Here is a 21,483-nt window from a genome sequence, read left to right on the forward strand (position 1 = left end):
TCCAGCGAGCCAGATTTCGATCGGACGTCCATGCGCTCAAGGCCACGTCCACGTCCGTCGACCGATAGTTTGCACGGTTATGTGTAATTTCATTGTCCAGATTCCCGTCCGCGGTCGATTTACGACGGACGTCCGCGTAGTATGTTCCTAGCTTAAATCGACCGCGACCGCGACCGATCAGTGTGCACGGAACAAAACATCCAGCGAGCCAGATTTCGATCGGCCGTCCATGCGCTCAAGGCCACGGCCACGTCCGTCGACCGATAGTTTGCACGGTTATGTGTCTTTCCATTGTCCAGATTCCCGTCCGCGGTCGATTTACGACGGACGTCCGCGTAGTATGGTCGCGACATAGGCTTCTAGTGGGGTGTTCTGTGGCTCAAGGTCACGTCCACGTCCGTCGACCGATAGTTTGCACGGTTAAGTATATATTCATTGTCCAGATCTCCGTCCGCGGTCGATCGACGACGGACGTCCGCGTAGTATGTTCCTAGCTTTAATTTTCATAATCTTATACAATAAGATTGACTGCCTTGCCACACACATTCTTAAAATTCAAATTATTCGCAATCTGTCATATCAATCTGAAAAAAATCATAATCTTAAAAAATAAGGCTTGCCTCAGACAGTCTTAAAAATTCATAATCTTAAAAAAAATTTGTATGCAAACTGACAGTTCAAACTGACACTGACAGATCTGTCAGTGTCAATTTGCATACAATTTTTTTTTTAAGATTATGAATTTTTAAGACTGTCTGTGGCGTGCCTAAGGCTTCCCACAGACAGTCTTAAAAATTCATAATCTTAAAAAAAAATTGTATGCAATCTGACAGTTCAAACTGACACTGACAAGACACTGACAGATCTGTCAGTGTCAATTTGCATACAATTTTTTTTTAAGATTATGAATTTTTAAGACTGTCTGTGGGAAGCCTAAGACTGTGTGTGGACAGTTGCGAAATTGTATGGGAATCCGTGCACTCGATCTGCACGGGAACCATGGACCATGCTTCCCGTGCTGATTTCATAAGGCCGGCAACAGACAGTCTTAAAATTCATAATCTGCAAAAATCATAATCTTATAAAATAAGATCGACTGCCTTGCCACACACATTCTTAAAATTCACATTATTCGCAATCTGTCAGATCAATCTGAAAAAAATCATAATCTTAAAAAATAAGACTGTGTGTGGACAGTTGCGAAATTGTATGGAAATCCGTGCACTCGACTTTCATAAGATTATGATTTTTTAAGATTATGAAACTTAAGACTGTCTGTTGCCGGCCTAAGGCTTCCCACAGACAGTCTTAAAAATTCATAATCTTAAAAAAAACTTGTATGCAATCTGACAGTTCAAACTGACACTATTTATTTATTTATCGTATGGCTTTTACACACTGGTTAAAACTTATTATATGTAGTTACATTAAATTAAACACTATTTAAAATTTACAGTTCTGCAGATAAAAACTCGCATTATTTGTTAAGTTTTTGAAATCTTCCGCGGGCCCGTTGTACTTGGTGACACTGACAGATTTGAACTGTCAGATTGCATACAAGTTTTTTTTAAGATTATGAATTTTTAAGACTGTCTGTGGGAAGCCTAAGATTATGATTTTTTAGGATTATGAAATTGGACGTAGTTACGCAGAAACGTTCCAATCCATCTGAAATTTTCATTGAAATGAAAGACTTGTTTTTCATACAAGGTCTAAAACTTAATGACAATTTCATGTGGATTGGAACCCACATGAAACTGTCATTAAGTTTTAGGCTTCCCCCAGACAGTTCATAATCTTAAAAAAAAATTGTATGCAATCTGACAGTTCAAACTGACACTGACAGATCTGTCAGTGTCAATTTGCGTACAATTTTTTTTTAAGATTATGAATTTTTAAGACTGTCTGTGGGAAGCCTTAGACCTTGTATGAAAAACAAAAGTCTTTCATTTCAATGACAATTTCAGATGGATTGGAACGTTTCTGCGTAACTACGTCCAATTTAAGGCTTCCCACAGACAGTCTTAAAAATTCATAATCTTAAAAAAAAATTGTATGCAAATTGACACTGACAGATCTGTCAGTGTCTTGTCAGTGTCAGTTTGAACTGTCAGATTGTATACAATTTTTTTTTAAGATTATGAATTTTTAAGACTGTCTGTGGGAAGCCAAAGACTGTCTGTTGCCGGCCTAACACTGGTCACATGTGCGAGAGGGACACCAGCCCCAACTTTGACCCTCTCATGTGGACACACTTTTACTAGTATGATAGGAACGCCTTTCTGCACCCGTGATAAAGTTCAATTTAGTATGGCAAAAAAAGTGTGAGCTCAGTCCCTATTGAAAATCCATGGGTTCGGACTGTTCAGTACACGGTCAGTATGTTCTTGTCATGGACCTTCTATAGGGACTGAGCTCACACTTTTTTTGCCATACTAAATTGAACTTTATCACCGACGCAGAAAGGCGTTCTTGTCAGACTAGTAAAAGTGTGTCCACATGAGAGTCAAAGTTGGGGCTGGTATCCCTCTCGCACGTGTGACCAGTGTTAGCCCGGCAACAGACAGTCTTAAAAATTCATAATCTTAGAAAAGATTTGTATGCAAATTGACACTGACAGATCTGTCAGTGTCAGTTTGAACTGTCAGTTTGCATACAATTATTTTTTAAGATTATGAATTTTTCAGACTGTCTGTGGCGGGCCTTAAATAGATTACTATATTTACTATAGTAGTAGTTTTTTTATAAACTTCTTAAATTATTTTTGTATTATATCGAGGCAAGGGTATTAATACCTTGTAACGAATTGGTATGTCATTATTATGAAGCCGTAAAACCAAAGACTTGCGCAATTAAAAAAAACCTTTGATTGGGTATTAGTAGATTTGGTAGTAACTTTGAATATTGACTGGTATCCCCAAATTATGACAGTGATGGCGTCATTCAAATGATTTTGACAGTGGCAATAAGTGCGAGAGGGACACCAGCCCCAACTTTACCCTCTCATGTGGACCACAGAGAACCTCCTATAGAGTGGCAGTCTTGTATATTTGGTTCGCGATACGAGTCACCAGTGTTTGGGGTGCGAGGAGCGGGCGGGGAATGTGCCGTGATTGGCACATTCTGCTGGATTGGCTGTGATTGGCCGTTTCAAGGACGGCGGGCAGTCGCGCCAGATGAAAAGGGACAGAAGTATGACTGTCCCTCTACTGACGCGTAAGTGGCCAATGTAAGTTGACCTATGCCGGCTCTGAATAAATTATAAATATGACTTATTTGTGGAATGTAATGCCGTCTGTTTTTAAATTTGAGCTTCTTGTTTCCTTTCCACATCATTTCACACTACAGGTGGACATCTTTAAGGCATCAAAATACCCTTTTCCAATTTTTTTGTGCGAAAAACACGCGCTGCTTTCGGGTCTGTTACTTGGTCGATACTGATCGGGCACGGCGAGCGCCCGCGCTTATATCAGTGCAAATACTAGGAAGGCTGGCCACCGCGAGTCGTCTTGTAATAGATGTCTATAGGGGTTGGTCTGTGATGTGGACACACTTTTTGGCCTAACAACTCAATCTAGCTTAATATATATAAATCTATGGTTCTTGTACTTCTTGTCATCTGTGACATTGACATCTGTCATCCGTGACGCCTTGCCTTGCTTTTCATTGATATTCATTTTCGACTACATCTTTTAGCCAGAATTTGTTTATGTAATAATAGATCATGAAGATAGTGGAGTTTCCCTAAGTATTTTTCAATGATTTAAAATCTTTATTTACATGAAATTATTTACTTATTTTTGAGTGGTTTCAAAGAGTTTGTTTCTAAATCTAAAGTTATGGAATGTTTACTGCACTCAGAGAGTGGAGACGAGGCTAAACCTTTTGAGACCGCGGTGCAGATAAAAGAAGAAACAGGTTATGAGACCATGGATCCTACAAGGGCTTGCCGTCCAGACCTCTACGATGTCCATGTCAAGGTGGAACCTTTAGAGAACTTAGACGTAGAAGGTTAGCAATTAAACCAAATTTATAGTTTTTTAATATGCTTAAAAATAGGCTTTTACTTTCCCCTTCTTGTACAAGAATTCTTCTATTTTATATGATGATGTGTCTTAATAAAAACCGCCTTCAAAAATAAGCGCGTTACAAAACACGGAGAAACTAAAAAGCCAAAAATAATAAACCTTTCAATTCAGATTTCTTATCGTATTGCAATAAGCTAAACATCCAAATTATAAACAAATCAATTATTTTTGTAGTCGGTACCAGACCTGTTCGTCGCCTTGCTATTGCCTGTTTGCCCCACCCAACCATACACAGGCTGGTACCGACTCCAAAAATAATTGATTTGTTTATAATTTGGATGTTTAGCTTATTGCAATACGATAAGAAATCTGAATTGAAAGGTTTATTATTTTTGGCTTTTTAGTTTCTCCGTGTTTTGTAACGCGCTTATTTTTTAAGGCGGTTTTATTTTTTGTTAAAAAGTTTATTTATTTGTTGATTTTTAGTGGTTCCTAGTGATATTATATGTATCAGTCCGAATACATGTACAGTAGTGAAAGAATTATCTTTTAACTCCTAACCATTGAGGAGTTGACCTTCCATCATCAGCTCAGCCACATAAAATTATTACCATCAGACGTAAATACTGGTGTACCTTTGAAAAATAGACTAAAAACATTACATGTGCCTATAACATTTGAAGAGTTCCCTCGATTTCTCCAGGATCCCATCATCAGACCCTGACTTGGTGCCAATGGGACCATCTCGGGGTTATACCGGTTCGATCAAAAAAAAAATTTTGAAAATCGGTCCACGATTCTCGGAGAGAAAAAAAAAAACATTCAGTCGAATTGAGAACCTCCTCCTTTTTTGAAGTCGGTTAAAAATGGAAATAAATACAAACAAAAGTAAATAACATAGTAGTTTATATGTATAAAAACTGTAAAAGTGGCAATCTCAGCTAAATATTCGTAAATGTTCTTTTTTTTTCAGTGGCATGTCTAACAACAGGAACTATTAAAAAGGAATCACTAATTGTTGACGCAGAATTTGAAGACATGCAAATTGTAACCAGTTATGATAGCCAGATAGAAGTATGTATCACCAAGGAATCAAGCTCAAGTCCTACTGAAGATGAGTTTGTTATAAACAAAGACTTTCTTCAATGCAGCATATGCCACAAAATATTTGATGATAATATAAATTTCAAAATTCACAGGCTTACGCATGATGAAGACAAATCTAAGTTAAAGAAAAAGAAAACTAACAACAATGCTTGTCAAAATAAAGAAAGTATTACTTGTAAAATATGTGAACTACAATTTACAAGTTTGTCTACTTATAACAAACATAGGAAAATACATTTACCTGACAAGCCATTTAAATGTGCATTTTGTGTAAAGGCATTTAATTCCAATTTCTTACTTGCAAATCATGAGCGAATCCATACTGGGAAAAACCTTTTTCTTGTGATCTTTGTGATAAAAAATTTGCAGAAAAAGCTAACTTAAACAGGCACAAGAGAAGTCACTCAGGAGCCAAGCCATACCGCTGTGATGTGTGCTCAAATAGTTTCTCTTGTGTTAGATATTTGCTAAGTTATAGGACTAGTATTATACATTGGTGTAGTTGCAGGTTTGACAGCCTACAGTCCGAAGTCGTAGAGTGAGACAGAAACATTATAATAGCTCTCTGTCATTTGAGTAGATCGGCAATGTGCCTATAGTTTATCATATTGTTATTAATGTTAATGACTTTCTGTTATTTTAAACATTGTTATTAAATATAATATATTATTTATATTATAACTTTTCCAAAAGTAGAATGTCATAGTATAGTTAAGCCTACAGCAAAACGCTTCTTGAAAGTAGTTAATAACAAAACGCTTATGTCAAACGCGTTTTTGATTTTTTAAAATGGAGAATGAAAAACAACGCTTTTCCTAATTATTGCTAAAAATAAACCGAATCCAGCTGTAAAACGTGTTTATATTCCGGCCATCACCTGAAGCTCTTATCAGAAGTGGTCTGAACATTAAAGAAAATGAAGAAAAAGCGCGATCGTAAGGGGCGTCATCGTGAGCATCGTCGCACTAGATCCAGGTCTAAGACCCCCAGTACAGACGAAAATGTACCTTCTTCGCGAAGAAGTCGTTCACGCCAGCGTGATACATCCAAACGGTATCGGAGGAATACTTCGGAAAGTCGAAATTCTAGCAAAAGATATCGAAGTAGTTCCGATACGGATTCATCAACAGTTGTGTTTAAGAGCAAGAAGCTTCGTAAAAGCAAGCCACACCAACGAAGAAACAGTGATATTAGTAATACATATGAGACACCCCAAAGACAGCAAAGCTTGAAATCTTCACACACGCCTACTGAAAGCTCTGCCAGACGTGCAACAGTTCAAGTGCCAGTTCATAGAGAAGATACACATGTTAGAGAAGTGACAACCACTTTAGAGCAACGAAATGCTAAGAATGTTCAGTTGGCATCAGTGAATAACTGCGGTTATCCTACAGGACCGGAATTAAGGACAGAACCTTATCGTATGCACATGATAGACAACACTTCTATACCTAGGCAAGCCCCATCGGTAGTGCAACATACATATCCAGAGGTAACATCAATGCATACAGGTGTGGAGGTCGGGTCAGGTATGCAATCATCAGCCACGGGTCACACATTGCAGCTTATAGAAAGTGGTGTATCAGCGGGGCCTATAGTACCAGCGTGGCCAATCAGTGTGTCTGAACAGCGGGACAGAGCTGCTCAGGATAGTACAAGTAACATTGCAGATCAAAGTGTGCCAAATGCTTCTGGTCAGTTAACTTTTCAAGATTTTATGAACTTTATGAGTAGCTATATTAAACCTGAACAAAACAAAATTCAATGTGATAAAAATATAGTACCTGAATTTAATCCTGCTATTAAAAGTCATAAAATAGAAACTTGGATTTCTAAGGTTAATGAATGTGCACTGATTTATGGTTGGTCTGATAGGCAAACTTCCTTTTATGCATTGCCCAGGTTAGTGGGACATGCTAAGCTTTGGTATGAAACTTTATTAACAGTAAATTATTCTTGGCCAGAGTGGCAACAACAATTAAAAAATGCATTCCCATCCGATGTAAATTATGGTTCTTTATTGAGTGAATTGTTGGACAGAAGGCTCAAGGCAACTGAAACATTAGATGATTATTACTATTCAAAAATGGCTTTACTAAATGCATGTGAAATTACAAACAAGAAGGCTGTAGATTGTTTGATTCATGGACTTGATGATAGGACTATTCGTGCTAGTGCAACTTCAGCAAGGTTTACACAACCCGAGCAGTTATTAAAGTACTTGAAAGAAATGAATCGTGATAGTAAGGAGTCAAGGCTAGTCAAAAATGAATCTAGTCCAATTAGTAATAATAATGTTCCATGTACATCTTGTAACTTAGTAGGTCACCATGCAAGTCAGTGTAAAAAGAAGTTCAGTTGTTTTAATTGTAAAGAGCCGGGACATATAGCAGTGAATTGTTCAAAGACATTGATTAAATGTGAGAAATGTAATAAAATTGGTCATAAAACTGCAGATTGTTATTTTAGATAAAAAATACAAAATGCCAGTTCTGAGACTGATAGTGATAATGTTAAAAACTAATTGTTATGATACATATAGTTGGCTGAAAATAACTTTAATTGTAAGAGTTCTATTCTGTTGAATATGGTGAATTTAAAATGTGATACTTAGATAACATATTTTCTAGATGTTATAATATATAAAAAAAAGTGCTATTCCTATGTATATGATATTCTGATGAAGTCCACGGTGCAGTAAAGGCTGGAAGTCGTTGGGTGGCCAGATCAATTGTGAACTGGTGAAGTCCACGGTGCAGCTGGAGCTGGAAGTCGTTGGGTGATCAGATGTAAATGCAAAGTTATTAGTTTGATATGTCGCTTATGGTTTCTGGTGAAGTCCACGGTGCAGTAAAGGCTGGAAGTCCTTGGGTGGCCAGATCAATTGTGAACTGGTGAAGTCCACGGTGCAGCTGGAGCTGGAAGTCGTTGGGTGATCAGATGTAAATGCAAAGTTATGTTAATGTTATTAGTTTGATATGTCGCTTATGGTTTCTGGTGAAGTCCACGGAGCAGTAAAGGCTGGAAGTCGTTGGATGGCCAGATCAATTGTGAACTGGTGAAGTCCACGGTGCAGAACAACGCTGTAAACAGAATTTAAAAGCACATATGATATATTCACACACTGATGAGCAACTGTGGCAATTTAAATGTAAATTTTGTAATAAGCGGTGGTCCAATAGTAATCATTTGAGGAGACATCTAAGAACCCATACAGGAGAAAGACCTTATTCATGTGACATTTGTAAAAAAAGTTTTCACCGCAAGTACTATTTAGTCTTCCATTTAAGAGCTCACAATAATGAGAGACCATATGCATGCGATATTTGTGATAAAAAGTTTGTAAGTAAACAAGAATGCAAGAAACATTTAAAAATTCACATGACCAAAAAGAAATAACTGTTTTTAGTTTGTATGCAATAAATGTTATCAACACACACACCTTTGGTAAATGTACTAAAGATATTTAAAAAATATGTTCAGAAGGCACACATAGGGCCTTAAATTGTAATAAGCTGTCATTATCAGTTGTCTTATTATAATTTATTTTATTTTAAACATCAAAAGCTTTATTTTAATATAACAAGTATTTAACAACACTTAAAATAAAAACAATAATACTAATTATAAAGAAAACCTTAATCTATAAATTAATACCTAAGTAAAGTAAACATATTATTATTATTCAGTGGTCTTATATTTAAAGAGAGGCAAATCGTAATTTCAAATTACAGTCTACAGCTGATCTATAATAAATCGTTTATATAGAAATCAATTTTTAGTTTCCTTTTATCTACTTTAGTTTGGCTGCGAAATGAAACACATGTAATATATTATTTTATTTTCTCAAACAGAATTACGGAGAAGTAGTCCTTGAGTATTATAATTATTTGGACCAGTGCCTTACGCCTTTACGCGCCTATCCTCAAGCTCCATGCGCAGGAACCTTAAGTGCGTTTTCCAATTATCCGATCCGATATCAGATGTCGGAAGGATCAAAGGGAAAAATCAAAGATGGCGTCCTTAAGGTATAGGACAGGATATCGGTCCTACATCCGATATCGAATCGGATAATGTGAAAACGCACTAGGGCATGCGGTTTACTCAAACTTAAACCCTTGTTGCTATCTGTGGTGTGCCTCCTTAAATGTCAAAAGTGACAATTCGTTAATCGTTTCGTTTCGCACTTTGCGTGATCTAAGATAGTTGTTTTCGCCTCATTTCTTTTCTACAACATTACAAGTAAACCTTTGAGCAAATAATCCTGCCTGCGGCTTTCTTCGTTTTCTCCTTGTTGAGAAGTGCATACAATAAAAGAAAACTGAAATATTTCAGGTGTGTACGTATTGATTAAATTCTGTCATGATCCCATCCCATTTTTGTAATTTAAATTTCATTTATGTTTACGCCCGTCCCCAAGCTTTTCGTTTTGGTCTTCTAATTCGTGTACAATTAATTTAAGTTACTGTAGTTTTCGAAAAATAGTGACGCGGTTTAAAATTCTAGATATCAGTGGTAATGGAGCTGCTTGATGTCATGAAGAACTTGACTATCAAACATACGGAAAAGGATAGTCAACAGTTGCTATTCAAATCAGTTGCTGCAGATATTGACGATGTGCCCACGGAAGTAGTTCTTGCCGAGTACACAGATAAAACATTGCTCATATTATCACAATACCAAAAAATTGGCAGCATGTTAACAGTCCAGAAAGATGAAGTACATAATCCACTTGGGAGTAGCGATATTTATACTACAAACGTTATTTTTGGTGCTACAGGAGAGGAGCAACAAGTAGGAGCAAGGTACCTGGCAGAAGCCATCAAAATAACTAAACCACTGAACATCTTCATCAACCTGAAGTCCTATGATATTGAGACTTTGAAGGCCTGTGTGGACATCATACAAGACCTTAGGAGGGATCAGGGTAATTAAAATGTCTTTAACCAGCATTAAAAGATTTAAGCCTGTCCATAAGCATTATGGTCAACTGGTGTTGGGCCCGCCTGGTGCAGGCAAGACAACATATTGCTGTCAAATGTCTCAATTGTTGCGTAAGCTAGGAAGAAAAGTGGTAATTATCAACTTAGATCCTGCTAATGAAGTTATGCCTTACAAACCAGATATAGATATCAGACAACTTATAGTCCTTGAAGAAGTTATGGATCAGTACAACTTGGGACCCAATGGTGCACTATTGTATTGCATGGAGTTTTTGGAACAAAATATAGAATGGCTGTTAAATCAAATTGAAGGAGAAAACTCAACTAATTTCATATTTGATCTGCCTGGACAGGTAGAATTGTACTGTCACCATAAAAGTCTGTCGAACATATTTTCTAAGTTATCTGAACAAAGCAATCTTCTATTATGTGTAGTGCACTTGGTTGATTCTCATCACTGCTCAGATGCAGGAAAATTTATTTCAGCATTAATGTTGTCATTGAGTGCCATGTTGAAAATAGGATTGCCACATATTAATTTGTTGACTAAGATAGACCTTCTGAAGAAACACATGGACAAATTGCAATTTGGTATAGACTTCTACACTGATGTATTAGATCTGAACTATTTGGTTGATTGCCTTGATACTGATGCATTCACTAAGAAATACAAAAAATTAAATGAAGCTTTAGTTTCCATAATTGAAGATTACAGCCTAGTTACATTTCAACTTGTGGACATGCTCAAGGAAGATAGTTTAGTCAAAGTTAAGAATTTAGTTGATAAGGCCAATGGACAAGTTTTCAAAGCAGAAGAGGGCAGGCACATAAACAGTATGTTAGCTTGTGCTATGGGGGTAGGTGAAACAACTGAAATAGAATGATTATTGAATAAAATATTTACTTAAATCTTTAAGTGTTTTAATACATTTATTATTTTAGTAGCCTATACATAAGTAGTTTGTTAACTTATTTAATATGAAGCACACTGAAGGGTTAGTACAGATGTTGCCACTGCAAAACAAGTAGGTTGAACTAATTTTTTTCCATATAATGTATAGTATAAAACCTAGAAGAAAAGATTGTACACCCATCTTAAAGGTCCGCAATGCATATCCCACCCTTCTGGTGTTTCGGGTATCCATGGGTGGCAGTGATCACTTACCATCAGCTGACCTGTCTGCTTTTGCCTCTTAAAGCATAAAAAAAGTATGCATGATCTGAGATGTTTATATCTGGAATCATACATAATCTTGGGAATTGCTCATTTTATTTAGTTCTATTACCGCTAAAGCGCGCTTGGCGTTTAAAAGCCAACTTTACTAACCTAAGAATACGACATTTCGAAGATAACGGTTTTTGTCATCTCTTGGAGAGAATACAAGAATAGTACATTACGATACAAGTGCGGAAAAGATAAAGTTCTAAACGAGTGGCGATAAATTAAAACACGACCGAAGGGAGTGTTATATGTATGTAAAGATTTACGTTATATGCACTTAACGTGACTTGGACTTTCATAAAAAAAAGATCTAAATTGCTTCGACAAAATTAATCAAATATGTACTTCAATACTCCCGTATGTAGCCACAGCTACTGCAAGCAATTTAAAGGTGTGTAAGCTCGTAGCTCTGGCTACTGGAAGCGTGTGAGTGGTTATTAGACTAAAAAGCTGGAATCGATTATTATGAGCATATTCTTTTCGTTGCGTCAATATTCTATACCTACTACTGGCTACTAAGTCCTTGAACAGAAAAGTGCCACTGGCCCCTCATATCAGAGAAGTCCTCATTCCGAAATGTTTCTGACGTGAAATAGTAAATTGTGTAACAAGGGAGCAAAATGAGATATTTACGGCGAAGGCATTTATTGAATCCTAAAAGAAACAAAGGATTCAAAAATAGAAACCTGAGCGTAGTGAGGGATGCAGGTATTAACGCCCAAAGTGGAAATAATTTTACTACCATGTTACACATAATTATACTATTTTTCACATCACCTTTGAGGAAATTGATATATGTATAAACAAACAAATGCACGAAAATTAAATAAAAAAGGGTCCTTGTACGGAAAAGTATTTCTCCCTTATAGCAGGAAAAAAAAGAACCCTTTCCGAAATGGTGATGTGGAATAATTTACTTGGTTGCCCATTCAGTGCTAGCACGTGCTACGGCGCATTTCACAGCAACGATCTACAAAGAGAAAAGTTCAGAAAACCCACCTATATCGTTTGTATGGACTACAGATCACCGTGTAAATTTGAACTCAATAGCTTTCAATAGAGTTGAATTTCATAATTACCATTGTATGGATTTGCAGGAAATAGAGGCTTAATATAGGTAATTCTTATTTTCAGATGACATCTAAAGATAAACAAGATTTATATGAGAAGCTTTCTAAAGTCGAATTAGAGCTAGACAACTTGCTCGATGGGGGCGAAAAAGCTATCAGAGTACATCTGCTACACCAGTATAATGACGTCAAAGACGCTGCTCAAATAGTCATAAATTACATAGCAAATGTCGAAGGAACCACTGTCACCGAAATCCATAAGCGTTTGAATCTCAGTGAATGAATAAAACAATTTCATAATGATGGAACGTTTTATTTGAAGACAAATACAACTGTTTACAATTTAAATTCATCCAATATTTTTTTGTGTCCAAACTAAAATAGTAATGAACGTTTTTTTAAAGAATTCTCTTTATTAGGTTACATTCTAAGTTATAAGTGTTTTCAAAAAAGCCACAGTTCCACGTTTGCTACAGTTCAGTTACGAAAATGTTATGTATTACCACAAGTATTCTAATTATATTTTGATTACAATTATGTTGACAATATTAAGTGACTATCGTCGGCAAACAAGTTTATAATGTAGTAAATGTTATAATATTGTTGGATAATCTAAAACTATAGTGAATAATGGATTTAAAAAGAGAAAAATAAAGTCTACTCCTTTGAATCACCACTAATGAACTATTACAATTTAAAGTATGTATGTGACGACAAAGTATATTTTATTTAAAGAGCACAAAAAACGGTTTAATAACTCGAAAGGCAAGATAAACGTGGATCGATTTATTAAACTCACTCCGAAACTACACGATCCAAAAATTGTTTGCCTTTTCGTTATGAAACCGCTGAAATGTTATTTTAATCCTCTATAACATGCTTTATGCTGTTACACATAATTCTTAAAGAAATGAAAGTACATTGAAGTTAAAATTCTAAACGCTACACATTCGTGTTTAATAAGCAAGCAATAATATATGTTTAAATATATAATATGTCGTAGTCGCTAGCGAGTCGCCGCGGCGCGCGCCGGGCTCGCCGGCCGCGCTGGCCGATGGCCGCCCGCGGCTCGAAGTCAGATGCATTATAGTTACACTTTGATTGGCAATTACTTGGAACAGCGCAGTGGCTACTTATACGTGTGCTCTGTGCACTCGAGTTCTGCTCGTATTTCGATTGATAAAATCAATTATATGTATTGTTGCAACATATTTTGTCTTCTGGCCAGGGTAAAAGCGTTCCAAAAATTGTAAAGTCTTCATTTGGTTCCATTCCCGACCGGCGCGAACTGTCCCTCGAATGTACACGAGTAGACTCGAAATGGAATGTAACTGTTCAATACGTCGCGACAGTTGTGCCGCCGACCGAGTATCTTAGCAAGACTTTGTCTCAAATATCCTTGTTAGTCATTCCAGCTACATTAAGTATAACATTATAACAAATTTACAAAAATACATATAAAGTGAAGAACATTCGCAACGTTGAGATCCCAAAAATGCATATAAATATATCACTAACAATCTAAAATTTCCTATCGAAATAATACCCTATAGGATGAGGAAAAGTCAACATGCGAATGTTCTTTCAGTTTCATTTAAACGTCTATCATAAGACTTAGGTCTATGAGTTTCAGACTCGTTTCAGGCAGTCCCACGAATCCTAAAGCACCAACCAACATTCAATAAATGCAATTTCTATTCTAAAAATTTCACCCCTCCCTCTATTATGGTATTACTATCCGCATCCAGCCGTGCGCGGTCAACAATACAGCATAATGACAATACTACACACACTTCTTAACAACACTCAACCATCCAATTACGCCTAAATAACGTTTCATGAAATACCAAAAACAAGTCTGAAAGTAGCTGGTTTAGTCCATGTTATTCAAGCGAATCATTGGAACCAACTAGACTCACCTGGGTCTTAAACAGGCGTCACGTTGTGTACCATAACTACTAATCCGTATTTAAATTTTCATTTATAATTTCTGTTAGTTGCTCTTGTCTTGATATGCGAGCCACAATAAATTATCCTTTTGTTTTTAGAGGGAACAAGGTAAACGAGGCCTCTTTAACGCTCTATGCCGTTTGCCATACGAATAACATCGACTAAACCTAGCCAAAAAATAAAAATAATAATTTGGTAAATTGTAAATATTACTATATGTAAATAAATAATGCTGACTCAGTACTTTATATGCTTAAAATCAAAACATATTATTTACTAAGTCATCTCACTTTTAATTAAACGTGACTTAACAATGAACATGTTAATTTATTAATATATATTTTCTAATTATCACTTGTCAATTAACGGGTGCTTTCGAGGTTTGTCTATCTCACAGATATTAATACTAGCATGTAACAAAACCTACTCCCTTTGGGCACTTTGTTATTTGCTCCGGCAACGTCGAGCACGTATCTGATACAGGAGTGTTAGCTTACAGCATATCACAAAATATCCAAAGAGGCACTCTTCGTCTTATTAGGGTTTAGCGAGGCGGTCGCCTCGATCATGTCTCTTGTTATTAATATTAGAATTAATTGTCCACATTATGTGACAATCAACGTAATATAAAATCAGTCTCTTATTGGGAAGTCTTATAGGTCTTGAGGCACGTATACTTGGCGCGCTTGAGGCGCCCGGCTCAGACAGTAACGACACCGATACGAGGTGTCGTTATTTATCTGATTCACAATTATTATGCAACCACGTGCTACATTATAACAACAATATTTAGACGTAAATTGTTAATTCCCAAAATGTCCCGGATGTTACTTTTATTGATAATAATGATAAGGAACGGAACGTTAGTAGAACACACAAATGCTATTATATAAATGTTATTTGTGCACACTACAACATACGCGTATGTACGAATTATTACTGGAAAGCTTTCCCCTACAAATGAACGTAAATGCTACCACTAAAAACCAACAATGACAACGGCTTACGGCCGCGTGTTGCAACTGATCCGTGCGCTGCGCCTGCGGGCGGAGCGGACAGCTAGGCTCAATATAAAAGAGGCATCTAACAACTACTGGAGTATAAATGGCTAACAAAATAAAATCGACTTTACCTCCGGTACAGTTTCAGAAAGTAAAAAAATCTACTTTATAGTACTAATTAGAAACTGGGGCGTCACCTTGACCAATATGTTCTTTGTCCGAATTATGGCCCGTCTCCATCTAAAATATATCAACTGGTTGAGTTATGTGTGTCAAAATTGAAGAAAAAAGGGAATAGAGGAAAGCTTTGAGGAAAGTCCTGTGGTAGTCGGTAGGTGGCGGTAAAGTATCTATTCAGCGGTCACCTTGTCGAGCGGTCCATTGGCCTCCAACGTCTGCGCTACGTCAGTCTTCGGGTTGGAATTCTTCTTTTTACCTTTTCCAACATTTTTCTTGGCATTTTTAACAGTCTTCGTTCGCATCGGCTGTGCTCCTAAAACGGGAATGACTAATTAACAACGCGTACCATAGAAGAACAAAACACGTTATTAGGGAACGGGAGCATACCTTCGTTATCGTTGTCGGGAGCCGATTCATCTCCGTGCGGGCTGCTTTCCTCGGCCTGGGACCCCAGGTCTTCAGGACGCACTGTTTTCCTGTAATATATAAAATGGAATATTAATTCACCAAAGTAAGCAGACAGGCAGAACCAAGAAATATTAGTTCTACGCTGTATATATTAAATTTCACCGGTATCCCGATTTTATTATGTATGCCTAGGGGGCCAAAGTATGTGTAGGTTAGAGCGGATTCAGACTTCCATCACGGGGATCTAGTGCCCGGACCTAGGTCGGCCATACAAATCGACCCCGTGACCTCCGCCTTCGGGGTCCGAGCGGGGCACACATTGTCCAGGTGTCTCTTCCCAAGTACGAAGCTGGAGCCCTCGTGTAGTAGAGGAGGTAGGTATGCCGTCTGCGGGTAACGGCTACCCGTAGACTGCGTAGAGGAGGTGTGGGAGCGTGCGTAGTTACCCGTTGACGGAGAGCGTGGTGGGCTTGGCGGGCTCGTCGTGCGGCAGGCGGCGGCGCGGCGCGCGCGAGGACACGGCGGCGCCGCGCCCGCGCCCGCCGCGGCCCCGCCAGCCGCGCCCGCCGCGCGCGCCGTACGCGTTGCGCACCGGCGGCGTGTAGCCCACGTAGTGCGCCGTCTGAGTACAAACGGTCACTTTACCTATCTTCGTCGTTGGAAGTCAAACGTGTGCTGCACGGAATAGTATTTTTTCTACTCCCGTGTTGTTATTCGTCATTTACCGTGTCGTGCATAGATTGTTAAAACCCTACATAAAAGATGCCCGCCCCCGGCCGGCGCCCCGCGTACCCACGCATACGATATAGCTCTTACAGCATTGTTAGGTAGCCGTTAAGGGATATAGCGGGCCGCGGGGCGCCGGCCGGGGGCGGTCGGACTTGTCCTCTGCAATGTTCCTGCCTCACCCTGTCGCTCGCACTCCCCCGCGCCGCCGCCCGCCCCCGGCCGGCGCCCCGCGGCCCGCTATATCCCTTAACGGCTACCTAACAATGCTGTAAGAGCTATATCGTATGCGTGGGTACGCGGGGCGCCGGCCGGGGGCGGGCATCTTTTATGTAGGGTTTTAACGATCTATGCACGACACGGTAACTGACGAATAACAACACGGGAGTAGAAAAAGTCATTTACAGGGTCGTGGATAGATTTTTAAAACCCTACATAAAAGTGTATTCCCGTAGCCAGCCCCCGCCGGCTCATCGGCCCCCCTGCGGTCAGCTTTTATAGCCTTTAACGTATAGTTTGACTCTTATAACCATGGCAACGCATTATTATAACGTTACTGCGTGGGTGCCGGGGCGCCGGCGGCAGCTGGGGCGCCGGCGGCAGCTGACGCGGGCGCTGGTCATGCAGACCTTTACGTCATAATTTTTAAGAAAAAAAAAACCGCCTTCCTTTGGGGTTCTGGTAATAAATTAAATACTTTCAAATGTTGGATTTTGTTATCAATTCGTCTGTATATTTTTTAATGTTTGTTATTCGATATCTCCGTCATTTCTGAACCAATTTTGAAATTTGGATGATTCTGAAGTACTTACAGATGAGAATGATTATCAGAACGGAACTCTAACCAGGGGCGGCTCACTTTCATCAGCAGTTCCACCGCACCAAATGTCACTGTTCTGGACGTAAGTGCATGATGTTCTTATAAAAATACCAAAGTCACTTTAAGTGTGCCGTTCAGATTTGAGGAGTTCCATTCTGACCATCATCAGCAGTTCCACTGCACCAAATGTCACTGTTCTGGACGTTAGTGCATGCTGTTCTTATAAAAATACCAAAGTCACTATAAGCGTGCCGTTCAGATTTGAAGAGTTCCGTTCTGGCCATCATCAGCAGTTCCACTGCACCAAATGTCACTGTTTCGTACCTAAATGCATGCTGTTCCTTTAAAAACACAAAAATCACCATATGTACGCCTTTCAGATTCGAGGAGTTCCCTCGATTTCTCCAGGATCCCATCATCAGAACTGGGTTCTGAGAAAAATGGGACCAATCTGTATGCATATACCTTCAATAAAAAAAAATAATTTCAAAATCGGTCCAGTAACGACGGAGATATCGAAGAATAAACATAAAAAATAAAAAAAAAAAAACATACAGACAAATTGAGAACCCCTTCCCTTGAGATTTGGAAGGCGGTTAAAAATACAGTAAACAGTGTGAATTACACGAAAGTTATTATTAATAATCAGCCGCGTAGCTAGGGTTTGCAATCCGGATATTCGAATATCCGAATTATTCGAATATCCGCCAATATTTTTATCCGAAAATATTCGAATAATCCAAGTGAAATTATCCGGATAAACGGATAATTTCTATAAACATTATTTTTTATTTATAAGTAATATATTTAATAGATAGACGTCACTGAAACCAATTTCGATCAATTCTTAATACGGACAATGTTATTGCTAACAAGTTAACACCTATTTATCTTCAAAATCAAACCAATATTTACAAAACAAAGAAAGCATCCGTGGACAAGAAGCAGAATGCCTCACCCCACGCACTCAGTTCAAATATTCGATTAATTGGATGATTTAAAAAAACAGAAAAACATTCAAGTATTATTTGTTAATATGAAAACGTTACCCCAACCTACTTTCATTACTGCTAATAGCTAATGTGAAGTTATCTGTAAAACCGTACTTAATAAGGGATATTTATACCTAGATTTCCTGATCCCTTGTTTTATTAAAATTGAAATTTAGCGCCTCACTACGAATTTAGCTATTATCAGTTCCATGGCAATTTAGTACGCCAGAATTCCCTCCACTTCACTAAGAAATATAAGGCATTTCCCTTTTAAGTCCTTAGTTACATGCATACACAAAAATCAATCAAGAGCGTACACCCATCTTAAAGGCCGGCAACGCACCTCCAACACCTCTGGTGTTTCAGGTGTCCATGGACGGCGGTGATCGCTTACCATCAGGCGACCTGTCTGCTCGTTTGCCTCCTATCCCATTAAAAAAAAAATTACTACTTATACTTTGAAATCTTAGTCGATCTACTGATCAGCTTGGAAACTAAAACCCATCAAATCGCTGCCGACTGCCGAGCAATTTGAGGCGTTTTGGATTTGAATATTTAAATAAGTTCGCCTTTGTACCTCTTCTTTCTTCATTCTTTAAAATTTTATGTCTTGTATATTTTATGTTGGTGGTACAATAAAGAATTTACTTACTTACTTATTTATCACCTCTCCCCTTCCATTGGTACTTTGGTACCAGCCACTGTGCAACAAAGGTCTAAAATGATCCACACCTGGATAGGAAGTGTCTTCGACTAATTAGTCTTCTCTTTTTTTGGTTATTCTGTTTTGAACGAGTACCTATATCTTTGCCCCTTCCTGTTCTAAGACCCTGACCAGGACGCTTTTGTTTAGAGCCCACGAAAAGAGTTTTCAACTTTTTATATTAAGTATCCCATCCGGTCCAAGATGGCATCTGGTACGGGCGTAGGCATTTATGCAAATGACTAGTGACTACTGTGGTAGTATCAGCATGGGCAATTGTGCCACTGTCTTTCAAGCCGAGACATACGCAATAATTACCTGTGTACATAAGAATATAGTTAGACAAACCCAAAGAAAGAATCTCTATATACTCAGCGACAGTCAGGCGGCACTCAAAGCTTTCACATCGCCCAGAGTTGACTCTAGACTGGTATTAAACGGCATCCAAGCTCTTTACAAGCTTGGAAGGCAAAACAAGGTGCAACTAGTATGGATACCGGGGCACGAAGGCTTCATTGGCAATGAAAATTCTGATGAACTTGCCAAGGCCAGGTCTGAATACAACGTCACAAGGAACCATTAAAACGGCTATGAAAGACCATACAAAGGCTAATCACCAAAAAGAGTGGGTTGCCCTGGTAGGTCTGAAGCATTCAAAGCTCTTTATGCGGAGGGTAGAATCTGGATGGAGCAAAAAGCTAGGAAAACTAGGCAAAAGACAACTCCAAATTATAACGGGGGTGTTTACAGGCCATTACGGGATCAAAGGAGTTTTGGCCAAGATGGAACACGCTGACTACACAGATTGTCTCATTTGCGGCGAAGAGGAAGAGACCGTCAGACATCTAATGTGTGAATGTCACGCCCTCACCAGACAAAGAATGAAGAACTTTGGAGCAGGCTACCTAGTACCAAAGAACATCAGAGAGCTGCCCATGAGCCTCATCATCCGATACGTGGAGATGGTCGAGAAGCTCCTGAATAGCTGAAGGATCTTAAGATCGAAGGGGGTAATTGCACAAAAGATCCCGATGGGTCGAAGTGTATCCGTAAGGGCCCCAGTAAGGCAGATTTAAGATAAGTAATTGAGTATCCGATCCGATCGAGCGAAGGACCGACTCCTATACATTCTCGAAATCATTCAAGGCGCCATCTTTGATTTTTGCTTTTGACATCCTTCCTACATCCGATATCGGATCGGATGATATGACAACGCTGTATGGCCCTATAAGTCCTATAGCCATCATCATATCCAATGATGTTGTGTCACGTTCCACTCTACACAAGCCATCCTCTCTACCATCCATTTCCAAGGTAAAGGTGTTGTTAGAAAAACTTCTTGTTATCCTAACACCTAAATAATCACTACTACTAACTGTCTTATTTCAACAGCTCACTATCTGATTACAAGATTCTAGTCATGGAACTAAAGATAGAGAGCTAGGTGTGTTTTAATTTCTACAGTTTGCTGATATACGCAAAAAATAAATAAAATATGGAGGTAAATTTCGCATTATGGCGCTCATATATCTCAGCCGTTATCAATTCCACGCTTATGCGCACCTGTAAAATTAGTTTTGTTCCATTTCATAAATTATCCGAAATTATCCGAATTATTCGAATAATAAAAATTGTATTATCCGAATTATTCGAATATTAAAAATCCGTCGGATAATGCAAACTCTACGCGTAGCGTCTGTGATTGCCGCCCGGGGCCGATCACCAATTTTGCCGATATGCCGCCCCTCTTGTGATCAACATATCTAGATTATTTGGTCATTATACTCGTAAGTGCGAGTTGTGCTATCGTTGTAAGGGCTCCGTACACCACAAGAAGGGCTTAAGCGCCTCGTTTTTTGAAGGCACTTAAATCATTTTTGAGAATAATCGATATTCTAAACAATTTCTAAAAAAAACGAAACAGAAATTAATTTAGGTAGATTTCAAGAGATTTGGTAACTCCTTTCAGCGGCAGAGAGTGAAATTTGAGTTTTCTTTCTTTTAAGTCCGACTTACGCTTGACTGTAGAATTATAATAGGCTTTCCTGTGTAATCCATAGATTGAAGGCTATCTCGTGTATTTTTTCTGTGAATTTTTTACCTATTTTCTTAAATTACTTGAAAATTACTTGACATAATTATTTGAGAAAATATATTTGAAATACTTTATATAAAAAGCTCTTTCATTTGATATGTAACACAATAGAGTTTAAAAAAACTTTAATTTTTAATTTTCATTTTTACCAACCAAAAGTGACCCCTACAATTAAATTTTCTTAATTTAAATTGCTTGTCCGTCTTTGGGTCACAGGACATATGTGTGCCAAATTTCA

General features: G+C 38.3%; 4 protein-coding genes across 6 annotated transcripts in view; 3 read left to right on the forward strand and 1 right to left on the reverse strand.

Moving 5' to 3' along the window:
* Positions 1-3,683: 3,683 nt before the first annotated feature.
* On the forward strand, positions 3,684-8,625 carry LOC125226348 (zinc finger protein 454-like). 2 transcript variants are annotated; one of them, XM_048130308.1, is made up of 3 exons: positions 3,684-4,011; positions 5,002-5,590; positions 8,223-8,625. In XM_048130308.1, the coding sequence occupies exons 1-2, from the start codon at positions 3,840-3,842 to the stop codon at positions 5,517-5,519; spliced, it is 690 nt and encodes a 229-aa protein (XP_047986265.1). In that variant the 5' UTR covers positions 3,684-3,839; the 3' UTR covers positions 5,520-5,590; positions 8,223-8,625. The 2 variants fall into 2 exon arrangements, with proteins under 2 accessions (XP_047986265.1, XP_047986266.1); XM_048130309.1 differs by having other exon boundaries at positions 5,002-5,587; positions 8,220-8,625.
* A 676-nt stretch (positions 8,626-9,301) lies between these two features.
* Positions 9,302-10,989, forward strand: LOC125226028 (GPN-loop GTPase 2-like). 2 transcript variants are annotated; one of them, XM_048129849.1, is made up of 2 exons: positions 9,302-9,470; positions 9,642-10,989. In XM_048129849.1, the coding sequence occupies exon 2, from the start codon at positions 10,072-10,074 to the stop codon at positions 10,960-10,962; it is 891 nt and encodes a 296-aa protein (XP_047985806.1). In that variant the 5' UTR covers positions 9,302-9,470; positions 9,642-10,071; the 3' UTR covers positions 10,963-10,989. The 2 variants fall into 2 exon arrangements, with proteins under 2 accessions (XP_047985806.1, XP_047985807.1); XM_048129850.1 differs by having other exon boundaries at positions 9,916-10,989.
* Positions 9,654-10,070, forward strand: LOC125226515 (proteasome assembly chaperone 3-like). The gene has a single exon (XM_048130498.1). The coding sequence runs from the start codon at positions 9,654-9,656 to the stop codon at positions 10,068-10,070; it is 417 nt and encodes a 138-aa protein (XP_047986455.1).
* A 1,678-nt stretch (positions 10,990-12,667) lies between the features above and the next one.
* The window catches only part of LOC125226021 (constitutive coactivator of PPAR-gamma-like protein 1), a 48,076-nt gene continuing 39,260 nt past the window's right edge, over positions 12,668-21,483 (reverse strand). Inside the window, exons 17-20 of the mRNA XM_048129839.1 lie at positions 16,356-16,531; positions 15,889-15,977; positions 15,687-15,814; positions 12,668-15,561 (exon numbers count right to left, since the gene is read on the reverse strand). Of these exons, the coding sequence (XP_047985796.1) occupies positions 15,496-15,561; positions 15,687-15,814; positions 15,889-15,977; positions 16,356-16,531 (459 nt within the window). The 3' untranslated portion in view covers positions 12,668-15,495. The remainder of the gene's footprint in view (positions 15,562-15,686; positions 15,815-15,888; positions 15,978-16,355; positions 16,532-21,483) is intronic.

The sequence above is a fragment of the Leguminivora glycinivorella genome, chromosome 5, assembly GCF_023078275.1.
Source record: "Leguminivora glycinivorella isolate SPB_JAAS2020 chromosome 5, LegGlyc_1.1, whole genome shotgun sequence".
In the NCBI taxonomy this organism is placed as follows: Eukaryota; Metazoa; Arthropoda; class Insecta; order Lepidoptera; family Tortricidae; genus Leguminivora; species Leguminivora glycinivorella.

What these genes read in the sequence shown, in the direction of transcription:
- LOC125226348 (XM_048130308.1), top strand. Translation starts at nt 3,840, where the DNA reads ATGGAATGTTTACTGCACTCAGAGAGTGGAGACGAGGCTAAACCTTTT. An exon ending in AGAGAACTTAGACGTAGAAG is followed by an intron (nt 4,012 to 5,001) that starts GTTAGCAATTAA and finishes TTTTTTTTTCAG; the next exon opens with TGGCATGTCTAACAACAGGA.
- LOC125226515 (XM_048130498.1), top strand. Translation starts at nt 9,654, where the DNA reads ATGGAGCTGCTTGATGTCATGAAGAACTTGACTATCAAACATACGGAA.
- LOC125226028 (XM_048129849.1), top strand. Translation starts at nt 10,072, where the DNA reads ATGTCTTTAACCAGCATTAAAAGATTTAAGCCTGTCCATAAGCATTAT.